The 12,893-nt window shown below is 27.8% G+C and overlaps 1 protein-coding gene across 1 annotated transcript; it reads right to left on the bottom strand.

Annotated features, from left to right (window-relative positions):
* Positions 1–2,141: 2,141 nt before the first annotated feature.
* Positions 2,142–2,810, bottom strand: LOC108832400 (calmodulin-like protein 30). The gene has a single exon (XM_018605887.2). The coding sequence runs from the start codon at positions 2,769–2,771 to the stop codon at positions 2,202–2,204; it is 570 nt and encodes a 189-aa protein (XP_018461389.1). The 5' UTR covers positions 2,772–2,810; the 3' UTR covers positions 2,142–2,201.
* Positions 2,811–12,893: the final 10,083 nt, after the last annotated feature.

The raw sequence follows: 12,893 nt of genomic DNA, 5'->3' as shown, positions 1-12,893 counted from the left end.
TTTCGTAGACATTTTATCGTATGCTCACACGTCATAATATTTTGATGAGCTATGTTTTAGTACTTGATTAATCAAAAAAAAAAAATGTATTCGGTGAATTTTATTTTTCACCATATAGATAATTTCTAAAATTGGAAAAATGATGATTGATAATTGACTGGAGCAGTTTGATTCATTCGTAGAAAAACTTTGTTGTTGGGTCAGTTGGTTCTGGGCTCCGGCTCGGATGACTTACGTGGTGTGGTTGTAAATATTTCCATCGGCGTTGCCCATCTGGCCATCTCCAAATTATCGAGCTTCGATCCCAGTCACTGAGTTACATATACAAAATTGTTTACGGGAAAAGGATTTAAAACTTTAAATACTATGTATCTAGAAACTTTCCGAAGGAGCATAAGTTGTGTATTGTAAAGCAAACGATAATAATAAAAGTCAAGAATGAGATATAGCTCCAAATTTTCGCAAAAAAAAAAGAATGAGACATAGCTGTACGCTTCACCACTAATTTTTTATTCCGCAGACATAACTCCCATGGCCGCCGAGAAAGAAAATTTGAAGTTGGTTTACGTCTATTATTTGACTGCGTAATTAAACCAGATTTTTTATTCCAAAAAAAAAACAAAACCAGTTTAACGAACTACTACTGGTGGGTGGTGGCCAATGGCCAGTATTCTCACCTGAAGCTTCTCAGAGAAAAAAAAGACACGATGTCGCTTCGTTTAGTGGGGTGTAGACGGGTTGACTTTTAGGATATGGGCTGGATGAATTTTAGACGTTTTACCAACAAGCCCACTCGCGTTTCTGTTATGAATAAAAACAGAGGGAAAAAATGAACAAAATAGTTTCGAGCTTGTGCAAATTGGCAGAAAGTTTTTTTTTTTTTTTAATAAAAAATTGGCAGAAAGTTACACATACTTTCTTGTTAGCTAAAAATAATACCAGATATAGCGTTAGTTGTACTTAAAACTGTTAGAGCAACATTATCAATTGTCCCAATTTTCATGTCCTTAGAGTTTTTAATTATTATTTGTATATTAGAACTTTGGTAAGGACTTTTTGTTAAAATGGTGATTATTGGTGGGACTTTTCATTTGTCCTTAGCTTTAATTTTTTTTAAACATAATTCTAGAGATCTAGAGGAGAACCGATGTTGCCTCGAGAGAGAATCGTCAAACTTCGAGAGGACAACCACCGAGAGATCGAGAGGACAACCGCGGTGAGATCGAGAGCACCGTCGAGATGTAGAAACGCAAACCGACGAGACTCGAGAGAGCACCAACGAGAAAACCCTAGACAGAACCGTCTACAGAGCACCGTCAAGAGAAACAACCAGGGAGAGAAGAGGAGAGATCGAGAGAGCACCGCCGAACGGAGAAGCGAGAGATCGGGAGAGAGGAGAGATCGAGAGAGAAGAGAGATCCGTCAAGAAAAGGCTTCTCGATTCAATTTTGCTCTACTCCTTTTTCGTTAAGCGGCGAGAGCATGGCACATGTCTCCTTAGGACAGTTAAGAAAAACAGGAAGTACAAAGATAGCATGACACGATGACACGTTGCAGCTAAGGACGAGAAGAAAAACTTCTTAGCTAAGAGGTGTCCTTGGTATAATTGGCTATTTTAGATTTATTTTTAAGCAATTAAATGCTAAGAAGTGTGGCTTAGGACACCGATAAAGGTGCTCTTACACGAGAAATTAAGATACCTGGATGTCACGATCCATTCTGACCGAGAAGCAAATAGCCGAGCCAAAGAAGTTTAATGACTGACTGCTTCAACTCAAGACCATGTCTAAAATCATTGGTAGAATGTTGATCGTGTCTTGTGAGAGACAACAAACGTTTCCATCACTTCAGTGATGGTACATGTTCTTGTGGCGATTACTGGTAGAGTTCAGGTTCTTTAGTGGCAGCGGTGGGTTTGTTTTCACATCATATATAATCCTTTAAGCTCTCTAGAACTATGCTAGCAGTTTGGAACTGAAAATAGTATTTGTAACAAACTTCATCGGCTGACCCTTTTACGTAAGGTATTAAGTTTGTGCTCCTCCACATGCTAACTTTTGTATAATTTATTGTTTTTATCTATTTTTGTTCATTTGGCTGAACATTGGTGATCATGTCGGTTTAAATTTGCAACATTCATGTTTTTGAAATAAGATATGTATAAATAATAACCTTTATTACAATAATAGAGAAAGATCTGTTCAGACAATGTTCATAGATTGAGTCATCATCCTCATGAACTCTTCCATATTAACCAATCCATCTCCATCTGCATCAACAGCTCTCACCATCCTCTTGCAGTCTTCTAAGTTGCACCTCTCACCAAGCTTCCTCAGAACCGACATCACTTCTTCTGCGCTTATCTTCCCATCCCCGTTCAGATCAAATGTCCAGAAAGCGTTTCGTATATCCAAAGATCTAATCCCTCCACTTCTCTTGTGTGCTTCTATAAACTCCTTGAAGTCAATAAACCCATCACCGTCCAAATCCGCGGCCTTAAAGATCTTGGGCACGTCTTGGATCGCTCTCTCTTGTCCTAGAGCTCTCAGCACCACCTTGTACTCAGTCTGAGAGATTTTTCCGTCTTTGTCTGAATCAAATCTGTTGAAAACACGTCTCATCTCGTTGATTGTAGGCTGAGGGACGCCCACTGATCCAGGTGAAGACAGTCCTGAGGATTGCCTGTCTCTCGAGAACAATCTTGAAGGCTTCCTCAACATCTTGTTCTTAGAGAGCTTGTATTGAATCTCAAGAAAGTTTACGTTTGACATGTCTTGTTTTGATCACTAATATTTTCTTGGGGCGGGCCTTGATCTCACTATATATATATATACCGCAAAGCCTTTAGGGGGGAATAAAGAGAAAAGTGATTTCTCGGGCAAAAAGAGAGTCTTGGGGTTAAAGAAACATATGGCTTTATTCCATGGCAACTTAGACTTCATGTTGAAAGAGATATTCGTCAATAAAGAGGATAAGATTAACAAGGAATAAGATGTATGGCTAAGCCACAAGGAGAATAAATAATCTTTCTGGAACCGAAAGTTTGAGAAAAAAGATGATTCCTTTACGATATATATAGAGCTATTGCTTGAAGAACCTGTACGTACTTTGTGGGTTATCACAAAGACTAAAGAATCTGATACCAGAAATGGTTTTGTTTCTGTACAACTCTATCCACCCAAGTCATCCTAACGTTTTTTTAAATTTAATACTGAGGCAAAATAGTAACTTGATCTCATATCTCACCTTACCTAATTATTAAAAACTTGAAAAAAATTTAGCTATTAGTTGGAGATGGATTTTGTCCCTCAAACAATTTTACATCATGTAAAAACAAATCAGCTTAAGGAAAGGAAAGAAATCGACGAGTTCGATCTATAAGAAGAACTCGTAAAGAGGAGAACAATCACAAATATACGAAGTGGTAAAAAAAACTAGGGTAAACTTATTAATTTAAAACTTGTTCCTGACAAATTCATAGTCTTGGAGCAGATTTCCATGTTATTCTCCTTGTAATTAATCAATCGTTGATTTTCCAATAAACTTCTTTCGAATAACTGACCGAATTTAGATTCAACAATTGGCACCATCTTTAGGTAATTAAACAGCAATGCCAACGACCGTACAACCAATTACAGAAGTAAACCTAGCTGCCGTAATGTATATGATGCAAAATCTAGTGGATCGACTCGACTAAGTAGACGCATCAACAAAATCAACCGCTGAACTGGAAGGAGAGTTTTGTTTCAAACAGAAAAAAAAACCGACAGGACACCGAGTTGCCGTGGTCCACGAATAGGACTACTAACTCAAGCAAAAAATCAAGATTTTGTGGATGTGGTTCTCAGTGCTGTCCCAAACAATAGGTGGCTTAAAGCATTTGAAAAAATGTGGCCTTCATAGAAAAACATTGTCTCCTCTCCACAACATCACCTCAAAGCAAAATTATGTGTGTCTATAGAAAGGTTAAAGTTTTTTATAAATCATGACCGGGAAGAGTTTTTTTTTGTTTGTCAGATAAGTTAAATTTCCTTTTATTGTCATTTTGATAGCTATAACACTAGACAATGGAAACTCGTAAAAAAGAATGAACAAATTACCGGCGGTCACGCAGTTTTGATATTAATATCAACTCAAAAAAATGAAAAAGGCTTGTAAACAAAATTTAAGATGTGGCCTAAATACTTTTTACAAAATATGTGGCCTAAAGCTTGTGCTTTTGCTGCCTTAAGGGAGGAACGGGCCTGCTACAAAATTGATTTAGCGAGTAATCCACTTCAAGAATTCAGGGAAAACAAATGAGATTTATCAGAAGCGGGGACACATTGGTAGGAAGATGGATAAAGCAGGGACTGATTCAGTCATGGATATGCCACTCAAGCCAAAGAGTATCAGAGCTTTCCTCTGCTGACAAGACAACGCTATGAAACTCTATAATCCAAAGTTTCTCTTCTTTTGGTTTTCCATACGTAGAGAATATGAGATCTTCGATTAATCTTGTGGAGCAAGCTGTTCAAACAGTTGGTGGGATGATAATAAGGACATTCATGGACAAGAAAACAAAGAATTAGATGTGTAATCTTGCCGGGGAGCATGAGTTCTACGTTCTTCATGATCTGATGTTCCCGAGCACATGTCCAAATATTCCAAATCAGTTTTCTTTGTTCTTTACCGTGTTGAAAGGTGGGTTCATATCATCTTTTATGCATGCTAATATAAAAAAAAAATCTATCTTTAACTTAATATATTGAGTTTGGTTATAAACTTTATTTAATAACAGTATGTTAAGTTTGTGAACACTTTAAAATTTAACATTTTAAATATTTCTATCCAAAAGTCTATCTATTTGCTAAATAATATATAGAATCAAAAATTTATTACATCTATTTACTTGGACACTAAAAATATTAAATCTATGTTTCCTTATATATATTTACAAAAAATTAAAATAGCACTTCACACAAAAATTTACAGTACATTAATTTACACTAGATTTTGACCCGCCCTTAAAAGGGCGGGATTATTTTCGAATGATATAAATTTTTATTTTTGATTGCATATATATTTTATATGTTACACATGAAGTGTTATATTCAGTGTTATGTTATCCGATCTGGACCCGCAGTTAAACCGATAACATCGATGACTATATATGTAATCTGGTTAAACTTTATTTTAAAGTTCTATCAAACCCGTAATTTTGTAATCTATTGGTAAAATATATTTTGTTATTATATTTTCTGGTCAGCATTATTATACAAATTAACTATTGTCATTCAACCCGCCTTATACTTGACAAATAAATTAGAGTTTTAAAAATATTTAATATATATATATTAACTTATGAAATTATTTATTAGTTTATATATCATACTTTAATATTTGTTTTAATAAGTTGAACTATGTTGTAAAATTCATGAATTTATTTTATTATGTTATTTTATAATTTAGAAAATAGTTAATAGATGGATTAAGTTATTTTATATCTATTACTTGATGTAGCAATTTAATTGGGAACATAAATTATGTATATATAAATACTATAGAAATTTATTTCTTAGTATATAAATAAAAGATGAATTAAAAATCGTTTTAACTACAATTAGTTATTAATTATGACTTTTATGATTTAAAAGTAAATATTAAAAAGAAATGTATATTTACATTTTTAAATAAAAGATATTAAAATATATTATTAAGATGTAATCTTAGTAAAAGATACTTGAGAATATATTTTTAAAGATCTTGTTTTGAAAATATTAAAATAATTGGTTAGATATAGTATATATTTAATAATAATTAAGTTAGTTTAAAAATAATAATAGGAAATTAAATAAATGTAATGGTCCAACCTAGACTATTTAAAAGTAGATAAAAAGTTCTTATGTTTTAATAGTATTGAATAGATTTTATGGTTTGGAGGCCACATTAATTAAGAATAGATGTATTTATTCTTATTGAGATTAGAATATTCTATTCTGTTATATTATATGTATATAATTAATAGAAACATAAATAATTGGAAATACATAATCAATATGAACTGAAGTTTCTCTTTATAATCTTTGGCTTTATGTAATGTCAATGATGAACATGATATAAAATATATTTGTTTGAAGCAATTTGTTGTAATGTTTTTTTTGTAAACTAATTTGTTGTAATGTTTCGTATAGTTGAAGATGAATTAAAATTTAAAACAATTTTATTTCTTTATGTGACACAGAAATGATAACGTTTATAAACATGATCTTCAATTAGTGTTATTGTATTATTGGACTTCTTTACTAACATGATTTCCAATTAGAGTAATTGCAAAATTCTTGTATTTGCAGAATATAAGGAGAAACGATCATAGTAAGTAAAATGAAGTCAAATTAGAGTCATTGTATTATTATTCTAATAGTTAATAAGGTACCAGTTAAGTATATTTAATTTCAATGGTTTTAGTAAATTAGATTTTGGTTTATTTAAACTATACCGGAAATATTATGTAGGTAGCTAGTAAAATATTATTCTAACAAACTTGTGAATGTTTTAATATGCGTCTGGTACAAAAGAGTCCAAATTTTAAAAACAACATTCTATGGTAGATTTTTTTTAGGACTCTAAATTAATATAGTAGATATTCTTAATTTTAAATTTTATAGCGAATATATAACATAATATATTAATTTTTATCACATCAAGAAAAATATTTAATTATAAATAATATTGGAATGATATTAACTTTGATATGCACTTTACATATGCATATATATATTTATTCAAATATAAATTCTATAGACCTAAATTAATATTAAATTCTATGAAAATCTGGGTGTAAACTAAAAATATTTTAATCAATGTATTCACATATTTTACTTAAAATAAAGTATACAAAAAGAAACAAGAAAAAAACATAAAAACATTTTTCTCTCTCCTTACTCACTCTCTTGATTCTGATCTAAGACAAAGTTAGCTCTGGCGTCCAGCTGACGCAGACACCTGAGGTGTTACTCTTCTCCTATATGCTCTCGTTTTAATTTGCTCCTCCGTTTTGCTTGCGTCTGTGTCAGCCTCTGGTGTGTCCTTCATTTGAGAGGAGGTTCGACTTCAATTGGGATTCTTCTAATTGTGGGGTCGTAGCGTGAAGGTGGTATAATTACTTAGGGCGGGGATCGGATTTTAACTAAATATGTGGAATAAATAAATCTATTGTAAGAGTTTTTTCCTTCATGTAATTGATAAATAAGTCTTATCGTATAGGAGAACTTAATATTTTTAGTTGTAAGAAATTCTTAGAACTTTTATATGAATAAGATTTCTGATAACAAAATATTAGGAATACAACATTTACAAATCAATAATTGAAAGAAAATAAAATTTAATTTACTAATAAAACGATAAATTAGTGACAAATAAACTTTTCCCTGATTTTATTCAAATATAGTTTGTTATTATATAATCAGTTTTAGCCAAAATTCATAATCTAATTATTCAACGTCAACAAAGACTGAGTATTGTTTTGCATTTGGTTAGTATTGTAGGTTAGACAAAAAGATCTATCTATAACTGGTATGGTGGAATATATGTATAATTGCTTTGTATATCTTTGAATAAGGAGTCGTTCAAAAAAAAAATCTTTGAATAAGGAATAATGATTTATATCATGCTAGTATACAATAAAATTTAAATATCTTTGAATAAGTGATTATTAGCAAATATAGATAATCTATTGAAGGTAAAAATAATAATAGAATAAAAAAAAGATTTTCAAACTTTACCAGGCAAGAGACCTCATATAAATAGAGCTCTATCGAAGAACAAGAACATTATTTAAGAAAATTATATATATTGTTTGTAAAGAGACAATAATATATTGTTAGAAAAAAAAATCTTCAATAGCTTTATTACTAAAAAATATGAGTGCGAGGAAGCATTTTGTTACATTTTCTTGTAGTAATGTTGGCAATATCACTGTCAAAGAACGACGTTATGGCCTTTGCACGTATGTTGTTTTTTAAAAAATAAATCTTTTTTGAGAAATTGCCAAAAATACCATTTTCATAGTACCACTTTTCATGTTTACACTAACCACTTTTACCACTACTTTTAATGAAGGGTTTAGATTTGAAGGTTTAGGATTTAGGGTTAAGATTTGATGTTTTAGGGTTTAAAGTATATAGTTTAGGGTTTAGAGTTGAGGATTTAGGGTTTAGAGTTGAGGATTTAGGGTTTATAGTTTAGACTTTAGGGTTTAGGATATTGAATTTAGGGTATATAGTTTAGGGTTTAGGGTTTAGAGTTGAAGATTTTGGGTTTAGAGTTTAGAATTGGAGGTTTATGATTTAGAATTTGGGATTAGAATTTTGAAAAGCATATAAAAACAAAGATATAAGAGTTTTTACCATTTTAATAAATAAGGTATTTTTGAAAATGTGTCTTTAGTGGTGGTAAAGATGAATAATGGTACCTTGAAAGTGGTATTTTTGAAAATTCCCCATTTTTTTTTTGTTATGTAAACAAAAAATGACCCTGCAAATATCATTTCTAATTGATAATAATTATTAACCATATACATTCATGTCTATAATATACTTATAATAATTTTTATTTCATATTGATATTATATATATATTATATATATATATATATTATAATATTTTTCACCAAAATAAAATAAAATAATAGTAATACTTATATTTGATTGTATATGTGTAGAACCAGAAAACTGTCTTGGTATCCAATGTGGGCCAACTGCACACGGAAGATATGGAGCGTATGAATGCCAGAAGGATTGTCAAGGCCGAAGATTCTTTAATGGGGCTTGTTTATTATTTCTCCACATAATACTCAATGTTGTTGCAATAAGTGATAAAATAGTCAATCACCTGTTGCTTATAAAGTTAATCGCCTAATGAACGAATCTAATAAATATAAACTACTTCATAAACGAATCTAATAAATATAAACTACTTTTCATACCGCTGATTTCATTTGAAAATATGTTCAATATATTTTTAACTAGTATCATGTTAATCTAAAAAATCATGTTTGGAGTAGATTGAGGTCAATAACAAATTAACAATTGTTGTATAATATATACACTATTTATTCTCTAACCAAATTTACGATTATTCTCTAACAAAATCTTTTACAGTAAGACTAAACAAATCTATTTAAAATACAACATACAAATTTTGAATGTTATTATTCATGAATATTATTATTTCATTTCACATAAAATATAAAATATAAAATATTTATTAAAAAATATAATTTTACTTTTCAAATAGATGTTAAATAGATTAGTATAATTCACACATATAAATTTGAATCATTAGAATAAAAAACATTTAATCTAATATATTCCTCAAAAATATAAAGAGGTAGAATTTATTTGAAACATAAAAAATTAGCGAGAAATTTTCTATCTTATTAAAAACAGAAGCACATATTATTTGACATAAATTTTATTTTGGAAAGATAAGAGTATCAATATACACAAACATAGTAATTGGTACATACAAAAATGGTTAATGTAGTTAAAATTATTAATTAAAGAATATGATATAAAATATATCATTTTGATTGGTTTGATATCCAACCACAATGTGAGCAACCAACAAAAGACAATTAAAATGTCAATATATCATAAATGTTATATATTACAGATCAAACAAATACTAATATAGATTGTTTATCTCTTAAATTTTGTGTTGTGAAAAAATTAATATGCTTATTCTATTAAAATAAACACCTGTGTGGATACACGGATCTAGATCTATTTATCATTAAGATCACTATCAATATATGATAAATATAATCTTATATAATAGTTACGAAATAAAGAACTAGAGTAGCGCAGATGTTGCTTTTACCTTTTTAAAAGAAATGTTTACTGACATTTTTAAACACATGGGATTTTTTTGTTTATTTCTTTGGTTTATGCACATCATAACCAAATCCACTTGGACTTGGAATGGAAGGACCTCACTCGAACCCATCCAAAAATTTATAATATCCGAGAGAAATCTAATTTTAAAACCCCAAAAATTCGATACCCGAAAGAACCGATACCTATCTGAACGGATTCCTGAATACAAAAACCTAACTGGTTATGTTAACAAATACAATGTTATGTTGTTAACTGGTTTGAAAATTCATTCAAACATTTGTTATTATTATGGTTATTATTTAAAATAAATGATATCGAATTATTAAGGTAAATATAATTAATAAAGTAGTCAATCAGTGTGAAAAAGAAGAGAGAATTAGTAAAATGAGACAATCTAAACTTTTATTTATTCTATTAGGATTTTTCATTTTTTCACCATTTCAAACATGTTTTACCCTTTTGCATTGAGAAAAACTAGGTGTTTTGCCCGCACTTGTTATATATACACAAACTGTATTTATTTTTAAAATATATGATGTAAAATATTTTTATAAACAATATAATATTTAATCTTTTAGATAATGATGGATACCAAACTAATGAAATTTATTTTTAATTTATGTGTAATTATATATTAACAAATATAACCTAAGTATTTATTAAAATAATAAAGATTTTCAACACTCTAAATTTAAATGTGAGAGCGAAAAATTATTTTGCAAATAATAGTATAAATAATTTTAAATATTCTACCAACTTTTTTAAAAATTATCACAAAAAGTGATATTGATTGTTTTTTAAAAAAGTATCGTAAAAGATAAATTATTATTATATCTTATGTGATATATATATATATATATATATATATATATATATATATATATATATATATATATATATATATATATATATATATATATCTTCATTAAAATAGAGTTGGTTTAATATTACTAAACCAAAATATAATATAAACATATAGGTAATACTTTAATATTACTAAATTATAGTGTATAAGTTTGGCTATGATATTGTCTTTAGCAAATTTTAATTATTTTCAAAATAATGAATTATCAGTTAAGTCACTAAAAAGATTTATTAGTTAATATTAATAGTTCAACATAAAATATGACTAAATCGATAATTATGGAGAGCATGACAAATAAACAAATTCACTTCTCAAATAATACTATGGATAGATAGATAGATATCTAAACTATTTTATATTTAATTTTTTAACTTTTATAATATAAATAATTATTTTATGATAACAACACAATATATAAGAATTATCTTATTTTAAAAATAATTAATATTATTAATATTCGTTTTTAACTATATAATAAATTCACAAATAATAGTACAGATCTAGTTAAATTATTCTATATCTTAATTTTTAACTATTATAACAGAAATAATTATTTTAAGATAACAACACAATATATAAGATTATCTTATTTATAAAATAATAATTTGATTAATATAAATTTGTTTTTAATTATATACACAAATTCATTAAGGGTAATATCGATATTAACCATTTCAATTTTTAAAGTGAGAGCTCCGTTGCGAAAAATCACTTTATAAATAATAGTATACTAGGAGTTTTGCCCGCACTTGCGGGCTTAATAGTTTAAAAACATTATAAACAGATATACTATAAATTTAAAAACCTTAGGATAAAATTATTCTCATGTTTTGAAGTATTTAATAATTAATTAAATATTTATTTTTATATTCAATTTCTTTTTATTTTGTAAAAATATCTTTTCTTACATAAAATAAACTTAAAATATTCATATATACCTAAATTATATTTATTTTTAAAATATATGATGTAAAATATTTTTAGATAAAATAATATAAAATCTTTTACATCATGATGAATATCAAACTAATGAAATTTGTTTTTAAATTTAAGGGTAATTATATATTAACAAATATAACCTAATTATTTATTATGAATAATAAAAAATTTCAACGCTCTAAATTTAAACGTGAGAGCGAAAAAATAATTTTGCAAATAATAGTATAAATAATTTTGAATCTTCTGCCAATTTTTTTCAAAAATTATCACAATAAGTGATTTTGATTGTCCTAAAAATTATCATAGAAGATAAATTAATATTATATCTTATGTTATATATATATATATATATATATTAATGGTTTAATATTACTAAACCAAAATATAATATAAACATATATGTAATACTTTAATATTACTAAATTATAGTGTATAAGTTTGGCTATGATATTGTCTTTAGGATATTTCATTTACTTACAACATAATGATAACTTATTAGCTAAATCACTAAAATTATTAATTAATTAATATTAATAATTAAGGGGAATTTTCAAAAATACCACTTTCGAGGTACCATTATTCATCTTTACCACCACTAAAGACATATTTTCAAAAATACCTTATTTATTATAATGGTAAAGACTCTTATATCTTTGTTTTTATATGCTTTTCAAAATTCGAATCCCAAATTCTAAATCCTAAACTTCTAATTCTAAACCCTAAACCCAAAATCTTCAACTCTAAACCCTAAGCCCTAAACTATATACCCTAAATTCAATATCCTAAACCTAAACCCTAAAATCTAAACTATAGACCCTAAATCCTCAACTCTAAACCCTAAATCCTCAACTCTAAACCCTAAACTATATACCTTAAACTCTAAAACATCAAATCTAAACCCTAAATCCTAAACCTTCAAATCTAAACCCTTCATTAAAAGTAATGGTAAAAGTGGTTAGTGTAAACATGAAAAGTGGTACTATGAAAATAGTATTTTTGACAATTTCTCAATAATTAAACATAAAATATGATTAAACCTATAACTATGGAGAGCATGAAAAATAACTAAATTCACTTCTCAAATAATAGTATAGATAGATAGATTGGTTTATATCTTAATTTTTTAACTTTTATAATAGAAATAATTATTTTAATAACTTAAAATTCGTTTTTAACTTTAAATGAAAAAAAAATATTTTTAGATAACAACAT

This window comes from Raphanus sativus, chromosome 9, assembly GCF_000801105.2.
Source record: "Raphanus sativus cultivar WK10039 chromosome 9, ASM80110v3, whole genome shotgun sequence".
Lineage (NCBI taxonomy): Eukaryota > Viridiplantae > Streptophyta > Magnoliopsida > Brassicales > Brassicaceae > Raphanus > Raphanus sativus.
Note: the sequence above shows the minus strand (reverse complement) of the source record. Positions and strands in the feature narration are given on the sequence as shown.

Coding starts and splice junctions, on each gene's coding strand:
- LOC108832400 (XM_018605887.2), bottom strand. CDS start 2,771: ATGTCAAACGTAAACTTTCTTGAGATTCAATACAAGCTCTCTAAGAAC.